Here is a 17,072-nt window from a genome sequence, read left to right as displayed (position 1 = left end):
ATGGTTCAGTTCGATGGCTCAGTTGAACTAAGATTCTGTACATGACTTTTTTCTTGGTGTTTTTTAAGTGGAAGTATTAAGTTTTCTTCATATACATAGAGGTTATAAGTTGAACTAAGCTTTTGGCCTTGACATTCACTTTAGGGTTTCCACCTTCTAGAAGTAGAACAAAAATCAAGTTGCATTACAAGATCTAAAGGGTTTGATAGTTAGAGAGCGGTAACGGTTTTTTCTTCTTCTACAAACGCACAGGGATTGGCTAATTCAACCAAGTTTTTGACCTGGACAGACACGCCGGTTTATATTTCTAAAGGTCTTTCGGCAATCATAGTAATTGCCGAGACCCGTAATACCACATATTTCGTTGGGGAAATTTAAACTAAACATACACACACCTCAACAACTTGCCTTGGCTAGTTTAACAAGAAATGGCTGGTGAATACAAATTATTTGATTTTATTACTATATGTTCATTTTAACTTCGCAATTTCAAATTGAAGTAGGACAGATTTTTGATGTTTTCATTCGATCAGCAGGAAGTACTAATAAAATGTTTGTTAAGCTTGTTAAAAAGCTTATGCAAACATTATTTTTTTAACAACATGCTACTAAAATGAAGTTTGCAATGATTATTTACAACGGGGTTATATACTTACAAAAAAGTATGTTTAAAAGAAAACGGGGGTTCCTGGAAATTAGACAGCTATTCAACGATAAAAAAAAAAATACTCTAAAAAGGAATTAAAGTTGCCTTAATAAGACAGAAAAACATCCACACCACATGTCCAGCTCTACCACATACAGTTGTCCATTTAAGTTAAATCAAAATCATTAGATAGCTGAGGTCAAAGGGAGATTATCCCTGCCAGATATATTTCTGATAATTTCTTAGACTTCTTAGTTGTACTATAGCACAAGTTCTCAAATAATTCGAAGAAAGTAAGACTGTGTGTGTGTGTTTTGACTTAAGTGTTGGTGTGTTTCTTGGCTTAATAAGTATACTTTATACTCACTTCGGTCGTTGGCTCCTCCTGGGAGTAAAGGCTATTGAAGTATACTTATAGAAATTACGTTTTACAAGAAACCGATGAACAGTGCAAGAAAACAAGATAAAAATTGAAGTTTCAAACATAGAAAACAATACAATTCCAACCAAAAACACATCTTAACTTTGGATTCAATGAGGGCGAAAATAATAATAGTTAAATAAACTTTAACAATACAAATCCTGTCAAAAACACAATATAAGAGTTAGTAGTTCCTACTCCTCTTGTGCCACCCATTGAGTTGCTGAAGAAACAATGTAATTTGTCGAGTGCATTGAGTGTGTAGATAAAGGTAATACGTTTAGTAAGCTTGTTTGCTAGCTGAACCGTGAATTCATTATTAGATAAGGTATCCTACCCTCCTTTCGAAGTAGTCGTTTTACACAGATACATTGGTTGTCTGTCGGACAAGTCTACTCTCAACCAAAGGAGGGTAGTTTACCTAACCTTATGATGACTTCACGGTTCAGCTAGCAAACAAGCTAACCAAACATATTACCTTTATACCTACACTGATTTGGAGAACCTTGTAAGCAGCAACTGTACAGTATATCAAAGAAATCCTGAGAAGATTGTTGACTGATTGGTAGTGACTTATGTCCAGTGACAAATATTACATGAAAACATGTTCAGAATGATCACTTGTTCATACAAAACTGTCATAGAAAGATACTCTGCAATAATGGAGTAGTAAGCAGCAGTATCAAAACAACACTCGTAGCTTGTTTAGTCAAATTCCAGAATAGTAAACAACAAACTGATCTTACCTTCTTAAAATTTTATGTTTTCATGTAAAACAATAGTAGAGGGGTTATATGTTTCTGGTCTGCATCTGTTTGTTTGTCCCTCCATATGTTCTGCTAAAGGTTAAAGTTTTAGTCAATATAGTTTTTGATGAAGTTGAAGTCCAATCAACTTGAAACTTAGTACACATGTTCCCAATGATATGATCTTTCTAGTTTTTATGCCAAATCAAAGTTTTGATCCCGATTTTCCTTTCCACAGAACATAGAAAATAATAGTGCATGCAAGTGGGGCATCTTTGTATTAGGGACACATTCTTGTTATTGATGCACTGTTGTGTCCATTGTTGGTTGACAATGTTTGAACATGTTCATTTTTTCTCACAAAGGAAGAGGATGATGGTGGTTGTGTAGACATGTAGAGGTTATCTGAGCAACACGACAAGTGTCACATGTGGAGCAGGATCTGATTACCCTTCTGGAGCACCTGAGAGCACCTCAGTGTTTCATGTTGCTTAATCTTTAGTTTTCTATGTTGTGTCTTGTGTACTATTATTTGTGTGTTCGCCTTATTTTTCTCACTATGGAGTTGTTGTTTATTTTATATATATATGAGTTTGACTGTCCCTCTGGTATCTTTCAGCCCTCTTTTATTGTAACTGTATAAAAATCATGATGCATTCCAGAAGCATTGCCGATTGTACAACTACATATGTCCTACAGTTTATACTCACTAGGCCTGACATCAATATGTATAATAATATGTTGAGACTAGAAATGTAATGGGGAATTTCCAAACCTTCAAAGAGACAACAACCTAACCACAGAGCAGAAAACAGCGCAAGGTCGTCAGTGGGTCTTCAACACAACAAGAAAATCCTGCACCTGGAGGCGAGCTTCAACAAAAATGAGTACTAGTTCAGTGAATATGGACATCATTGGTAATCATGGTAATCATACCACTTTTTCTTTTTTATACTCACACTTAACTCCTAAACATATAAATGAACTTATTATAATAGATTTAAAAACATATAAGACTAACAAAGGCCAGTGGCTCCAGACTTGAGACAGGCACACAAATGTGGCAGGATTAAACATGTTTTGTGAGCTCTCAACCATTGTCAACCCTCTCCTATACATCTATAGCTAATGTAAAATAAAAAAACATACATCATTTGTACATGTAAATTTTTTTTCTTTTGAAAGTACATTGTATCAGCAAAAACTATTGTCAGTATATTGAGATTGCATTGTACAATGTTGTATGGCATAACAAAGGGTTCAGAAGTTCAGTTAACAATTTTTGTTTTGGCTTATAACATGTATAATAACTCAAAATACCACAATGAACTGTTTTTTTAGTACATAGTCACATGGACATAATATACCTATGTGGTTGTCATGATTGTATAATTGTCAATACACCTACATGTACAAAATGTACATGTATGCATACATGTATATTTGTATATATATGTATAATCAAAGTAGCATGAATATTCACAAGTTAATTTATGCTGCTGTATGCATACTTCTTTGAACTTATCCAGTGGATTGTTAAATACAGTTTCAAAATATCACTGGCATCTCATTACTTCTGCTGTTCTTACTTCTTTGAACATGACACTGTCATGATTGTATAGACAAAATAAGAACATAAGATCTAACATGTCTAACTCCTGGTTGTGCTGTGCTTGGTATTCTGTACAGTACCACTCAGTGGTCCAAATCATTGAAACTATCGTCCAACATCAGTTAGCTGCATCTTTTTTATCTTCTGCTTCTTTCATTTTCTGTTCTTTTTCTTCTTTTTTCGTTATTTCTTTTTCCCTTTTCTGTCTCTTTTTTATAACAGCATCACTGATTGCTTTCTGCATCCGTTGCCGCATTATCCTTTCTTTATTTACCTCCCAATGAATCGCCTTTTTCATGTCAACTTCGTCTGGAATCTGTACAAATCTTATATTAGGTCCCTGTATGTAAAATTGTTCGAAGTTGGTCATTTTTCCTGACAATGTTTTAAAGCAAACATTCGACATTGAAACACACATAAATCCGTCAACATAATCAATCGTTCCTGTGACTGTATGTTCATTCCGTAATTCAACAGTTGTCACCTTTCCTTCAAGCGCTTTTAACAAAGAAATGAGTGAATTTTTAATCAGAAATTTCTGTCGATTGCTTGCCATCTTTAGGGATTATTACGGTCTAGGGAAAGAAACGAAAACCGCATGGTTAAACATTACGGTTCACCCGTATTTTTCTCCTAATATCGATAGGAGAACCTCATAACACAATGAATACTTAAAACACGTTTATGGATTGCTTGTGGTTAATAATTTATGATGCTTGTTTAGGACGACACCAATTTTGATAAGTTATCAATACATTATCGAATTAATATGTTCTTTTAAAGATATGCATGCAGCTACTGTTTTTATTGGAATGACCTAGGAGTCATATCACCAATTAAAAGTCCCTATCTGTTCAACCACATTTTGCAATTTTCACAGCTTTCTAAATATTTTACCTTAAGTTTAACTTCAAAGAAACCAGATATATCCTGAATTGTACATGTATCAGCTTTCTACATGCCAATTTTCAACAGATGTATCTGTATCTGTATCGTTACGTCGAAGGTACCAATACTGGCTTTTACTCGACGGGAGAGAGAGCGCCTATTGACGGCGTTGGAGAGCTGTTTTGAAGCTCTCAACTGACTTGGCGCACACTACTGCTTCTTCCAGTTGGTTCCAATGAATAACAGTCTTGACAAAGAACGAGTTCTTAAATTGTTCAGTTTTACAGTTTGTAGTATCAATTGCCTTTGAGTTGTTTTTAACTGAGTTGGTAACTATGTTTGTGCTCTCAAAGTCTACAAAGCGTGTAGGTTTGATTGTCCTTTTGGTTTTGCTTTTTACCAAAAATTCGTCAGGTTTGATAGCTGGGACCAAACCCTCAACCACTTTGTACAGAAATACCAGTCTTTGGCTTGTTCTTCTGGACTGTAGGTTTTCAAGTTCCAGCACTGTTAGCATTTTGGTGACCGATCCCTCTTCTTTTGATTTATAATCCCCTGTGATGAAACGGGCTGCTCTTCTTTGGATTCTTTCTAATTGGTTGATGTTGTTTGATGTATAAGGGTCCCATACAATTGCCCCATATTCCATCGTAGATCGCACCAATGAAATGTATGCTGTTTTCTTGCAGTCTTTTGGGCAGAATCTTAGGTTGCGTCTAAGAAAGCCTAGTGTAGAATTCGCTTTCTTAGTTACATTTGAAATGTGGGTGGTCCATTTCAGATCGTCCGATATCTGTAGTCCCAGGTATGGGTTGTGTTTGACCTGTTGGAGTATGTGTCCATCAAGGGTATAGAACTTCTGACTTTTGTTCTTAATGCTCAAGATGTAACATTTCTTTGCGTTGAAGCGCATACCCCAGTCTTTGGCCCATTTTTCTAGACTAACCAGATCTTGTTGTAACAGTGTGTGGTCTCGTTGAGTTTTTATATTTCTGTATAGCAGACAATCATCAGCAAAAAGTCTAACAGTTGATTTTACTGAGTCCGGGAGATCATTGATATGACAGAGGAAGAGAAGGGGTCCGAGTACGGTTCCTTGTGGCACTCCTGAGTCCACTGTAACTTCTTCCGATTCCTCTCCATCAATGACAACCTTCATCCTTCTCTGAGTTAGAAACATTTCTAGCCATTTATTCAGTGGTCCTCTCACACCATATTCGTCTAGTTTGTGTAGGAGTTTGGTGTGTGGCACTGTGTCAAATGCTTTTGAAAAGTCCAGGATAGCAACATCAATTTGGTTTCCAGCATCATGTGATTTCATGAAGTCGTGCAGTGTGACTAGTAGCTGTGTCTCACACGAGTATCCGGATCTGAATCCATGGTTGAGTGATGTTAGTACCCTGTGCTTGTCTAGATGGTTTAGTATGTGCTTACAGATGATATGTTCAAGTACTTTGCACGGCACAGATGTTAGTGATACAGGTCTATAATTTTCTGGTGCATGTTTATCTCCTTTTTTAAAGACGCTCGAGATGTTAGCGTTTAACCAGTCTCTTGGCAGTTCTCCAGTATTTATTGACTTTTGGTATATTATTGAGAGTCCTGGTGCAAGTTGTTTTGAGCACTCCTTGAGGATTCTATTAGGTATACCGTCTGGTCCTGAAGCTTTTGATGGGTTTAGTTGCCTGAGTAGTTTTTCGACTCCTTCATGTTTTATTTCAAGGAATGGGATTGAGATCTTTATGTGCTTTGTTGTTTTCGGCAATGTTTAAAATCATATTAAAAAGAAAAGGTCTTCCGAATAGAGGTACCACTAAAAATAACCCTGGTTTTCTGGAAAACTTTAATTAGTATACTATGGTGTTAAAATAATTCTCTTTCATCAAAAGTTTCATTTCTGCCTATTTGTTGGTTAGTAAACAATGACATCAAAAGTACAATCCCCCCCCCCCCCCCCCCCCCCCCCGAGTAGGCTTACTTTCACAATTGGAGCGAGTAATTGGTGGTGTGACACCGTTACCTGAAACTAAATTTTAGAAAAATGCTAATTTCAGTCAGTTGAAAATATTTTAAAATTAATATGGAATTGAAGTAACTGTAAGTGTACATTTTGTGCAGATTATTAATTTATGTCTTATGTTAACATTTAACCATTCAGATCATATCGTGGCCAATTTTTATTATTTTACATGATGCTATGCATTTTACCAGCTTTCTAACCATTATGCTTAGTTTACGTTTAATTTTTAGCTTTAATACCTAGTATGCTTTTAGCTTTAATACCTAGTATGCTTTTAGCTTTAATACCTAGTATGCTTTTAGCTTTAATACCTAGTATGCTTTTAGCTTAAATACCTAGTATGCTTTTAACTTTAATACCTAGTATGCTTTTAACTTTAATACCTAGTATGCTTTTAGCTTTAATACCTAGTGTAGTATATTATGTTTATTTGGTTTTGTGGTAGTTAGTCATTAGTAATAGACATTGTAATAGTTTCTTTCCCTTTTCTTTATAGACTCCTGTAATCATGAATGATGGTTTGGATTTAAGTTGATAAATAAATCATGTATCTACTTGAGAACTCTTTTGGATGATTATTAACTACACTATGTACAGTTTTATCAACTTAAATCATCATGCATAAATATCTCAGACCTGAACGATTGGATGCCAATCCTGATTCACCTACAGCAGCAAAAGAATGGTTTCACTGGAAACGAACTTTTACGAATTTTCTAACCTCTGCCGGAGAAGAAGTTCCAGACAAACTGATAATGTTGATCAATTTTGTTTCGCCGCGTATATATGAGTATATTGGTGAAACTTACGATACCGCTATATCACTGTAAGAAGCTGTGTATGTTCGACCAAAAAACGAGGTTCTGGCTAGGCACTTGTTAATAACACGCAGACAACAGACAGGTGAGACACTTGACCAGTTTCTACAAGAGCTTAAAGTATTTGCAAAGGATTGTAACTTTCAACCAGTGACGGCCGATAAATATAAAGAAGAATACACAAGGGACGCGTTTATAAATGGACTTTGCTCACAAATTGTTCGACACTGAGCCCTTGACCTTAAGACAATGTTTGATCAGGCGCGAACATTAGATCTAGCTCAACGCAGTAATGAAGTGTATGTTCAGCCATATCCTGTGACAGCCGCGATTGGACAAAAAACAGATGAATGTGTTCTAGATACCACAACAAAACTTCAATTCGTTACTGAAGAAGACAAGATTACAGCAGCTGCTGCACAACGACCCGGAAGTAAACAAAAGTGCTTCTTTTGTGGGAATAATGCTCACGCGAGACGTTTTTGTCCGGAAAAGGATGCCTCTTGTCATAACTGTAGTAAGAAAGGACACTTTTCGAAAGTGTGTAAATCTAATACAACAAGTACTGGGACATCTGCCTCTTGTACTCCCATATTAGCAACTGTGACTGCTGCATCTCCGCAATGTTTAAAGAAAGCAGTAATAAATGTGCGTGTGAATGAACGTCCGTGCCAAGCCTTGATAGACACAGGTAGTTCTGAAAGTTTCATTGATAGACAATTTGCGAAATTAATGTCAGTAAATATAAATGACGCTACCGGAAGTTTATCTATGGCATCCAGTGCTCTCAGTAGTCCTATAGTAGGAATTTGCAATGTAAACTTAAACATTGATGGACATTTCTATCGGAATATGCAGTTATCTGTCCTCAATAAACTCTGTTGTGACATTATCTTGGGACAGGACTTCATGAAAAGACACGACAGTATAAAAATAAGTTTCGGTGGAAGCAGACCAGCCGTAGAAATAAATGACTCAAATACAGTTTGTGGTTTAGCGGTTTCAAGTGTTGATCCGCCGGAATTATTTGCCACCTTGACAAGTGAATGCCGACCTATTGCTACAAAATCAAGGAAGTACAGTGCAGTCGATAGAGAATTCATAGAAAATGAGACAACAAGATTACTTACCGAAGGTATAATTGAGTCTAGTTTGTCACCATGGAGAGCTCAAGTGTTAGTAACTTCAAATGAAAGGCACAAGAAAAGACTAGTAATCGATTACTCTCAAACTATAAACAGATTTACTGAACTTGATGCTTACCCGTTTCCTAACATTAATCAAATGGTCTCAGATATCGCCAAATACAAGGTATACAGTACGCTTGATGAACTCCCTGTGCCCCACGGTCCTAAATCAGTAAAAAGAGCCATGGGAATGTTTTCGTATTATAGTCAATGGATACCAAGATTCTCAGACAAAATCAAACCGTTAGCTAACGCTACTTCTTTTCCGTTAGACTCTATTGCAGTGAAAGCATTCGATGATTTGAAATCCGACCTTTAAAACGCAAGCATAAGTGCAATTGATGAAGCTATTCCTTTTGTCGTAGAAACCGATGCCTCGGATTCTGCAGTAGCCGGAAGTCTCAATCAGGGTGGTAGGCCTGTTGCTTTCTTTTCGAGAACTTTAAATGCTCATGAATTAGGACACTCATCTGTAGAAAAGGAAGCATGTGCCATTATAGATGCGGTTCGCAAATGCAGACACTTACTTAGTGGGAAAAAATTCACTCTTGTCACTGACCAGGAAGCAGTTTCTTATATGTTTGATTCAAAGAAGCACGGTAAAGTGAAAAATGACAAAATAATTCGATGGAGAACTGAATTGAGCTGTTACAGCTATGATATAAAATATCGTCCTAGACAAGACAATGCATCAGCCGATTGCTTTTCTCGAGCGTACTGCTCATCCATCAGCTCCGATTCTCTTTCTGAACTACCTAGTGCACTTTGCCATCCGGGCATCAATCGACTTCTTCACTTCGTCCGTTCAAAGAACTTACCTTTCTCAGTTGATGACGTCAAGAGAACAATCAAACAGTGTGAGATTTGTGCAAAAGTAAAACCTCAGTTTTTTTAATTGAACTATTGTGTTGACTTTTAGAGGGGGTGAATGTACTTATATTATGTTTATTTGGTTTTGTGGTACAGAGTTAGTCATTAGTAATAGACATTGTAATAGTTTCTTTCCCTTTTCTTTATAGACTCCTGTAATCATGAATGATGGTTTGGTTTTAAGTTGATAAATAAATCATGTATCTACTTGAGAACTCTTTTGAATGATTATTAACTACACTACACCTAGTATGCTTTTACTTGAATACCTAGTATGCTTTTAGCTTTAATACCTAATATGCTTTTAACTTAATACCTAGTATGCTTTTAACTTTAATACCTAGTATGCTTTTAGCTTTAATTTTTAATACATAGTTTGTCCTGCTAACACCATGCTTACTTATAGTGCTTCATTTTGTGTTGTATAACTCATTGCATGTGTAATATTATATACTGTATTGTTACGCTATGAATGTAGGTTTAAAGCCCAAAGCTTATGTTATGTTCTTGTTTGAACACTATGCCGACTGTAAATAAACCTTTTTGGTCTGCTCTTTGGTCGGGTTGTTGTCTCTTTAATATATTCCCCATTCCCATTCTCAATTTTATCTTACTGATTTATTTATTACTGCAAATTCTAAGGTGGTGACAGGGCCGATACGAAGAGTGGGGAATTGTGGACCCCTTTAATAATGTTGTTGCCATGTGGCTTATTTACACATCCCTCCACGAGAAGGGGTACCATTGTTAGACTTGGGTACAGACAATATGAGTAAAACACAGATCCGAAGTCCAAGCTTTGCTTACTAGGCGTTAAGCTCATTGAAGTTTGTATTATGTTTGAAGTTTTATGATATAAATCAATATCGTGACGCTTGGCTAGCGAAGATGAATATGAATAAGGGTCTTTATTTTTTTAAGGGGTACTTCTGTAAATCCTTTATGATTTTTTTCCACAATGTTTATATTCTCTTTTCTATATATTGCAGGACAAAATGAGTCGCTAGTCTTTGATTTTGCCAATTTCTCTCTATTCTTTTTATTTTTCAGTTATCATATGTCAAAAACAATCTGTTATGTCTGATAAGATTTGATTTTGGGTGTTTTAAAAGCCACTTTTCCAGTTTTTATTGGTGGAGGAAGCTACTCCGCAGAAAACCACCGACTTTCAATAGGAAAACTTAGCGGCAATTCTAGTCAGGGGTTCGCACTCACAACCTCAGTGTTGACTGGCTAACCATTACAGTAGTAACTACTTAAACCACTCGGCCACCGAGGACTTTCAAAGGTGATGTCCATAGCTATGTATATTCCTAGCAATTGCGACTGATGCAAAACATTACAACTTTACTATATACGAGTGTAACTGAAAACATACATACTCGTATTCGGCTGTTAAAAAGGAGACGAAACTGTCTGTTTGTATATATAGTCCTATATAAACGAAAATTGCTCACTATAAATTGAACGCTATAAGCTCATTGACAAGTTATTTTGAAAAAAAGATTTATACAAAACCGTACTGGGCATATTTTTACATCCATTTCTTTATATTTATTCATTTTTCCAGATATCTTATAAACCTCACGAAAATTGCTAACTACTTTATAAGGATGCTAAGATCAAGTAAATTGAAAGGAGTGAGTGGATGTTAAAAAAAATACTTGATATATGACTAACATATTCATTTCTTGCCGGCATATAGGCCCCTTTCTTGATATTTTATAACAATTTGAGCGATTAAAATATTGTCGCAATACAGGTTCAGCACTAATCTTCTACATGTATAACTTGCCACTAAAGTCGAAAAATACCTGGAGTTATCTTTCTTTTGTTGTGTTATATTTATGAGTTTGGTCTGATTTGAGACACAAGTTCGCAACTTGTCAACTACGGGAACGGGAAACTACACAAGCAAACTGTTTCTATACATGAATCGTGCCGTTATATATATTTTTTTTCTTTTGAATTATTTTACATTTGTCTTTTAGGGGCCTTTTAAAGGTAACTATGCGATCTAGATTTTGCTCATTGTTGAAGACCGAACGGTGACTTATAATTTTTGATTTCTAAGTCATTTGCTCTGAGTTGGCCATTATACCATATCTTCTAAATTCAATATTTGCTGCTTCTCTGACTGTCAATAAGTACAACCTCTTGGGGCAGGATCTGCTTACCATTCCGAAGCACATTAGATCAACCCCCAGTTTGTGTGAGGTTCGTGCTGCTAAGCCTTTAGTTTTATTTGTTGTGTCATGTATACTATATGTGTCTGTTTGTCTTTTTCAATTTTAGACATGGCGTTGTCAGTTTATTTTTCGGCCTATGAGTTTGACTGTCCCTCTGGTATCTTTAGCCCTCTTTTGAAATAAATATCAGATATCCAAAAGTACAACCGTACATTATGTAAGCCAACGAAAAAGGGTCACAAATGAAATTTTAAAACGTAGTGTATTCTTTCAGAGGTAAAAATTGTAAGTAATTATGTTAATCTGGAATAGAATGCTAATCTACCTTAATCTAGTTCTTTATACACATAACATGGTATTAAGAACAGGAAACAATCCCTTTATGTTTTGATAAATAAACAAAACAAATCTTAAAATCTCCCAATCGTAGATCAATGCAGAGTTTAAAATAGATTTATTTTAACATTGTATTTAAAAACCGGATCAAAATAATGTTCCCACACCAGTTCATACTAACACTGCTTAGAGAAAATCTGCTCCTAACAAACATTTTCTGCTTTTCCATGGATAGAAAAAAATCCCAACTTTTTTAAGTCAACACTTATTGGAGAACATACCTAACAATCATTTTAATAATATATTCATGGTTTAGCATGAACTCTTTCCGAATTGTCTTTCTGCAAGTACATATACAATACAAACAAAACAAAATGCGTGTCTCATGTGCAGGAGGTCGTGGGTTTAATCCCCGGACGGGCCTAACATGACTTATACAAACTGGTATATGCTGGTTTTTATAGGTAAACAATGTAACGAATTATGTTAATCTGATACAGAATGCATTTAATACTTTAATATAAACAAACTTGATACAAATAATACGGTATTAAGGTAAAGAAAAGGAAACCAACTATTTTTTACATAAATAAGGCCTTTAGTTTTCTCATTTGATGATTGTTTTACATTGTCTTATCGGGGCCTTTTATAGCTGACTATGCGGTATGTGCTTTGCTCATTGTTGAAGGCCGTACGGTGACCTATAATTGTTAATGTTTGTGTCACTTTGGTCTTTTGTGGATAGTTGTCTCATTGGCAATCATACCACATCTTCTTTTTTATATTAACTGTTTGTGTTGATAAACCAAACCAAGCTTTTAAATAACATCGCATACTACTAGTAGTACTGATAGTACACGAATACAAAATGTATGTTAGTCACAAACATTCTCCACCTTATACAAACTAACGAACCTAAAAAAATCCGTAAACAAATCCAACAAACAATGCTCAGTTGGTATGATGAAAATTCAATGTAACGTCAAACCGGAAGTGATACAATGTAGCTCTTGCTGATCTGAATATATCGTACGCATTACTTAATGCTCAGTGGATAGTTATGAAAAAAGATAATATCAATCACATTTACTTTAAATTGGCGCAATATTCTTGTTGATTAGCTTATCTGTATCGATTAGAATCATATTCAAAACAGTGTGGTCCTGGCCATTGATTGACGACCTAAATTATCCCATTGACGGGGACAGATTAGGTGAACGTTTGTCGGTAACAATCACTGCTCACTATGTACTTGTTAAAGACACTGAATCTGTGGGGTCACCAAAGGTTCTCAACACCTAGATAAAGCAATTCGAAAAACGAATCCGGAATAATACGATGTGTTCATTTATATCAATAATATAAATCAAAACATAAAGGTTATTCCTGAATAATTTTTCGAATTATTTTAGTATTAAAGGCGTTAAGAACCTTTGGTGACCCCACAGTTTAAATTCAACAATAAGTAACAAGTGAGCAATGGTCGTTACAGACAAACGTTCACCTAATATGTCCCAGTCAATGGGATAATTTAGGTCGTCAATCAATGGCCAGGACCACACTGTTTTAAATATGATTCTATTGCATTTAACAGAATCATTTATCGATTTGCACGTGGCAGTGATCGATTATTCAGTCTATTGTAAATAGAAGTTTAAACTATCCTCTGTCAAAATGTTACAACAACAACGTTGCATTCAGTAACACAGTCTTGTTTCTTTTAATTACAAGACATCTACATTATTGGGAACAACAAACTCACATGCAGAGTTATTGCACTCTGACTGGCAATTGAAAAAACAAGTACCGATAACTCTGCATGTAGACTGACGAACCAGATGCAACCAAGAGACAATCTTCTGAATAAATAATTAGCAATTTTATTTACATTTTATTTACATACATCTTTTGCACCTTAAAAATAAAAAGAACACATAAAAATACTGTTTAAAACATTCATATCATTCAAACATAATTAAGTCAATAAAAATAAGCAAATACTAGTACATGAACAAATTAAATTAAAACGATTCGGGCGAGACAATGGGTGGTATGAGTATACTGTATAGAGGGTTTCATTTTAAGAGTATAACAGTTTCAACATCACGTGGTGTAACCACAATTAGAAATGCTGTTGTTTTCATCATGTTTCCCCGAAATAAAAGGTGATGTGGGTATATTTCAACCGGACAGCAATCCAACGACACAAAGAAGTTTAAACCAAAACTCAGTTATGCTAAGTTTCAGTGGTTGATCCAAACTTGAAATAAGGGGGCACTGCCCGCCATAAAAGGGGACCGATACAGTCATGCGTTAATGATTCCCTATATAATCAACCAAATTTCTCCTACGAAAAAAGGGGGTGGCGGTCCTACCAGCCCCCTGGATCCGCCTATGAGTTTTTACCATGGTAATTCATGCAGAGTGAGTCCATTTCTTTCTTTCGTGGAATTTTACGTGTTTCACCTATTTTTAGTTCATGTAACTCTCCCTCTAGACAGTGTACTTAACATAAAAAACAACGATATACATGAAATATATACAGATGCGTATATATACATGTAAATGTATCATTTTTTTAACATTTATTCGAACAACAAAATTTTCATCCATTAATGACTTTGTGGACGGAAACCGACAATGTATACTAAAAACTCAAAATATTCTGTGAATATACTATTTATGAAGAACGTTTAATAAAAATCGTTGAGCATGGAGTTAAATGAGAACAAAACGATCACTTTTTTAAAAAGATTTTATGAATTTAAAAAGATGAGTTGTCTACCAGTTTGGACTTTTATTAGGATTATTAATTATAAACAAAACTTAAAAGTGTCCACTTTATCATAGGAAGAGAACACGTGGACCCTATCATGAACAGCTTGAGGAATTATTCAAATAAAATCGACAGCAGCTTATACATACAAAGCAAAATGCAAATAAAATTGAAATGATTAGTTCATAGTTCAACTTCCAAAACGTAACACTATCTTCGACATGAGGCTGAAACAATGAAAAACAATGCAACATATACAATGCAAACATTAACGAAAAAACGCTAAAAATCTTACTTCAACGATGCATTTAAATAAATGATTAAAAAGAAGAAAACAACATAAACGAAACATATATTAGTAACTATTGAACTACACCCTTTCAATCGTATAGATTGCTTGTAGTTTTCATTTTGAATTCGCTACAGTTCGAACCAATACCTAGAAGGTGCGTTCGGCTCCAATGTTAATTGACTAAGATTGACAGTTATACTGCCGAAGGTCGGTGGTTCCCGACTTGCTCAACCTATAAAACTATACGACATGCTATAGACAATTATTTTAGTGCTTTAGAGTGGCGTTAAACACCAAAACTTAACCAATCAATTATTGTGCATTCCTACTCGATTATGCTCATTCTTTCATTTTCCATCTACCTCTCTCTCACTCTCTCGCTCGCTCGCTCTCTCCGACAAATCTCTTTGTCTTCGATTCTTATGCACGCGCTCTCTCTTTCACCGACAAATCTCTTTGTCTTCGATATTCATGCACACTTTTTAATAATTTCTTGTTATTTACTCTAGATTGACGATTTATATTATCTTTACATTATATTAATGTATATTTCATGCAAATATCCGGTTTTAGTACATCCAACACCCAATTTTTATTATGTATTATCTAAATATACAATTCTGTTTTATCTAAATTTCCTGTAGAAAAAATCTCTCTAATTATATCATCTATCATAATGACCAGAAACATTATTTCATTAAAAGCACTTGAATAAATAAAAAACATTAAATAAATCTAATTTGACATCAAAGGAACAGGATTGCGTTATACAAGTCATGTATTATAAATTTACAATCAAACAAGTATAACACACCGCAAAAGAATAGTTCATATTACCAAAAACGCCTATATCGAAATAAAAGCAAAAATACTGATTGAAACATATTAAAACGTCAGTCTTTTTCCAGATTTTCTCTCTCTCGGATGAAAAAGTCAATATTATATATACACAAGTTTTGTCATGAAATTATATATAGGATCTATCACACATTTGATTCGCTTTTGTCATATGAAAGAATAAATATTGCACATTATGTGAAAATGCCTTTGAGGCTATAAAGCACTTATTGTTAAATTGTCATCTAGCTTGTTTGATTTTTGACCTAAAGCAATGTACAGTTGTTTAGTGTCCGTTGCGCGAAATAAAAAACAAAAAAGTCAACGATCCAATTTTCAAGATTCCACAAGGGCATCTGTTTCTTTAGGAGGTTCTACATTATTTTCCATCTCCAATTGTATTTCATTCAACATAGGACTAGATTCATTGGTTGTTACGGCTGCTGTTCCGGAAACGGAAATGTCGCCATTTTGATTTGGTGTTTTGACGTCCTCATTGTCATCTTCTGTTTCATTGCCTCCTAACAACTTATCACCTTCTTTGCTTTCGTCATCCGTTGTTTCATCAATATATTTAATGTCTGAAAAATGATATTATACATTTAAAAGAATCGATCATTACTTTAAAAGGGGTTGCAACACAGGGGCGGATTCATCCATTTTAAAAAGGGGGTTCCTAACTTAGGACAAAAGAAGCAGATGGGGGGGGGGGGGGGTCCAACTTAATTTCTCCATTCAAATGCATTGATCATAAAAAAAGGGGGTTTAAACCCCGGACCCCCCCCTTGGAACCGCCACTTCAACTTGAGTGATCTTTCTTCTGGTTGTAGCAGATACGGCAACCTGTCAGTTTAATTTTAAAGTAATTGACATTTTATGTTATTTATTTTCCGTTTATTGTCACTAACTTAATATATCCGTCTATTTTCTCTTTAGAATTGTTTCAATTTTTTTTATCATAGATCCTTTTTATGCTCAAATTTTAGTATCAGTGACCTTTTCTGAATAAGCTATTGAGTCATGTCAATGGATGAATATTCAAGATGGACATAATTCTCAACTTATGTTAAAATAATTAAGTAGTAAATAAGTTTTATTGTGACAAATATCGATCTGAAGGGTATTACATGTAAAAGTACATTAAATAACTTCGTAGGGGATATGGCTCAAAGCAATAAAATTTAAAACACCACGCAATTAGGCTATTTTTACCCTTAATACTATGTTTCATTGTCCAATAACCTCACATGAACATATTTATTATACACCAGGAAAATGTATTCGACATTTTATATATTATGAGAAAATTTTCACACTCTAATTTGAAATGTATAAAACATTTCGAGTTTACCGTGTTGACCCCTTCAATGACTGTTGTTATCCTCTTCTAAACACCACAGGCGCTTGGCGAATGTCTTCCTTTTTTGTATTTTT

At 34.9% G+C, this 17,072-nt stretch overlaps 2 protein-coding genes across 2 annotated transcripts in view; both read right to left on the bottom strand.

The window, feature by feature from the left end:
* Positions 1 to 3,543: 3,543 nt before the first annotated feature.
* LOC134684836 (U7 snRNA-associated Sm-like protein LSm10) lies at positions 3,544 to 3,981 on the bottom strand. Its single transcript, XM_063544145.1, has one exon. It carries the CDS (start codon positions 3,979 to 3,981, stop codon positions 3,544 to 3,546), a length of 438 nt encoding a protein of 145 aa, XP_063400215.1.
* A 9,616-nt stretch (positions 3,982 to 13,597) lies between these two features.
* LOC134683219 (uncharacterized) overlaps positions 13,598 to 17,072 on the bottom strand; it is a 32,966-nt gene continuing 29,491 nt past the window's right edge. The window contains exon 6 of the mRNA XM_063542378.1: positions 13,598 to 16,219. Coding sequence (XP_063398448.1) covers positions 15,975 to 16,219 — 245 coding nt within the window. The 3' untranslated portion in view covers positions 13,598 to 15,974. The remainder of the gene's footprint in view (positions 16,220 to 17,072) is intronic.

Source organism: Mytilus trossulus, chromosome 9 (assembly GCF_036588685.1).
Source record: "Mytilus trossulus isolate FHL-02 chromosome 9, PNRI_Mtr1.1.1.hap1, whole genome shotgun sequence".
In the NCBI taxonomy this organism is placed as follows: domain Eukaryota; kingdom Metazoa; phylum Mollusca; class Bivalvia; order Mytilida; family Mytilidae; genus Mytilus; species Mytilus trossulus.
This window is presented reverse-complemented; position numbering and strand designations above follow the sequence as displayed.

What these genes read in the sequence shown, in the direction of transcription:
- LOC134684836 (XM_063544145.1), bottom strand. Translation starts at nt 3,981, where the DNA reads ATGGCAAGCAATCGACAGAAATTTCTGATTAAAAATTCACTCATTTCT.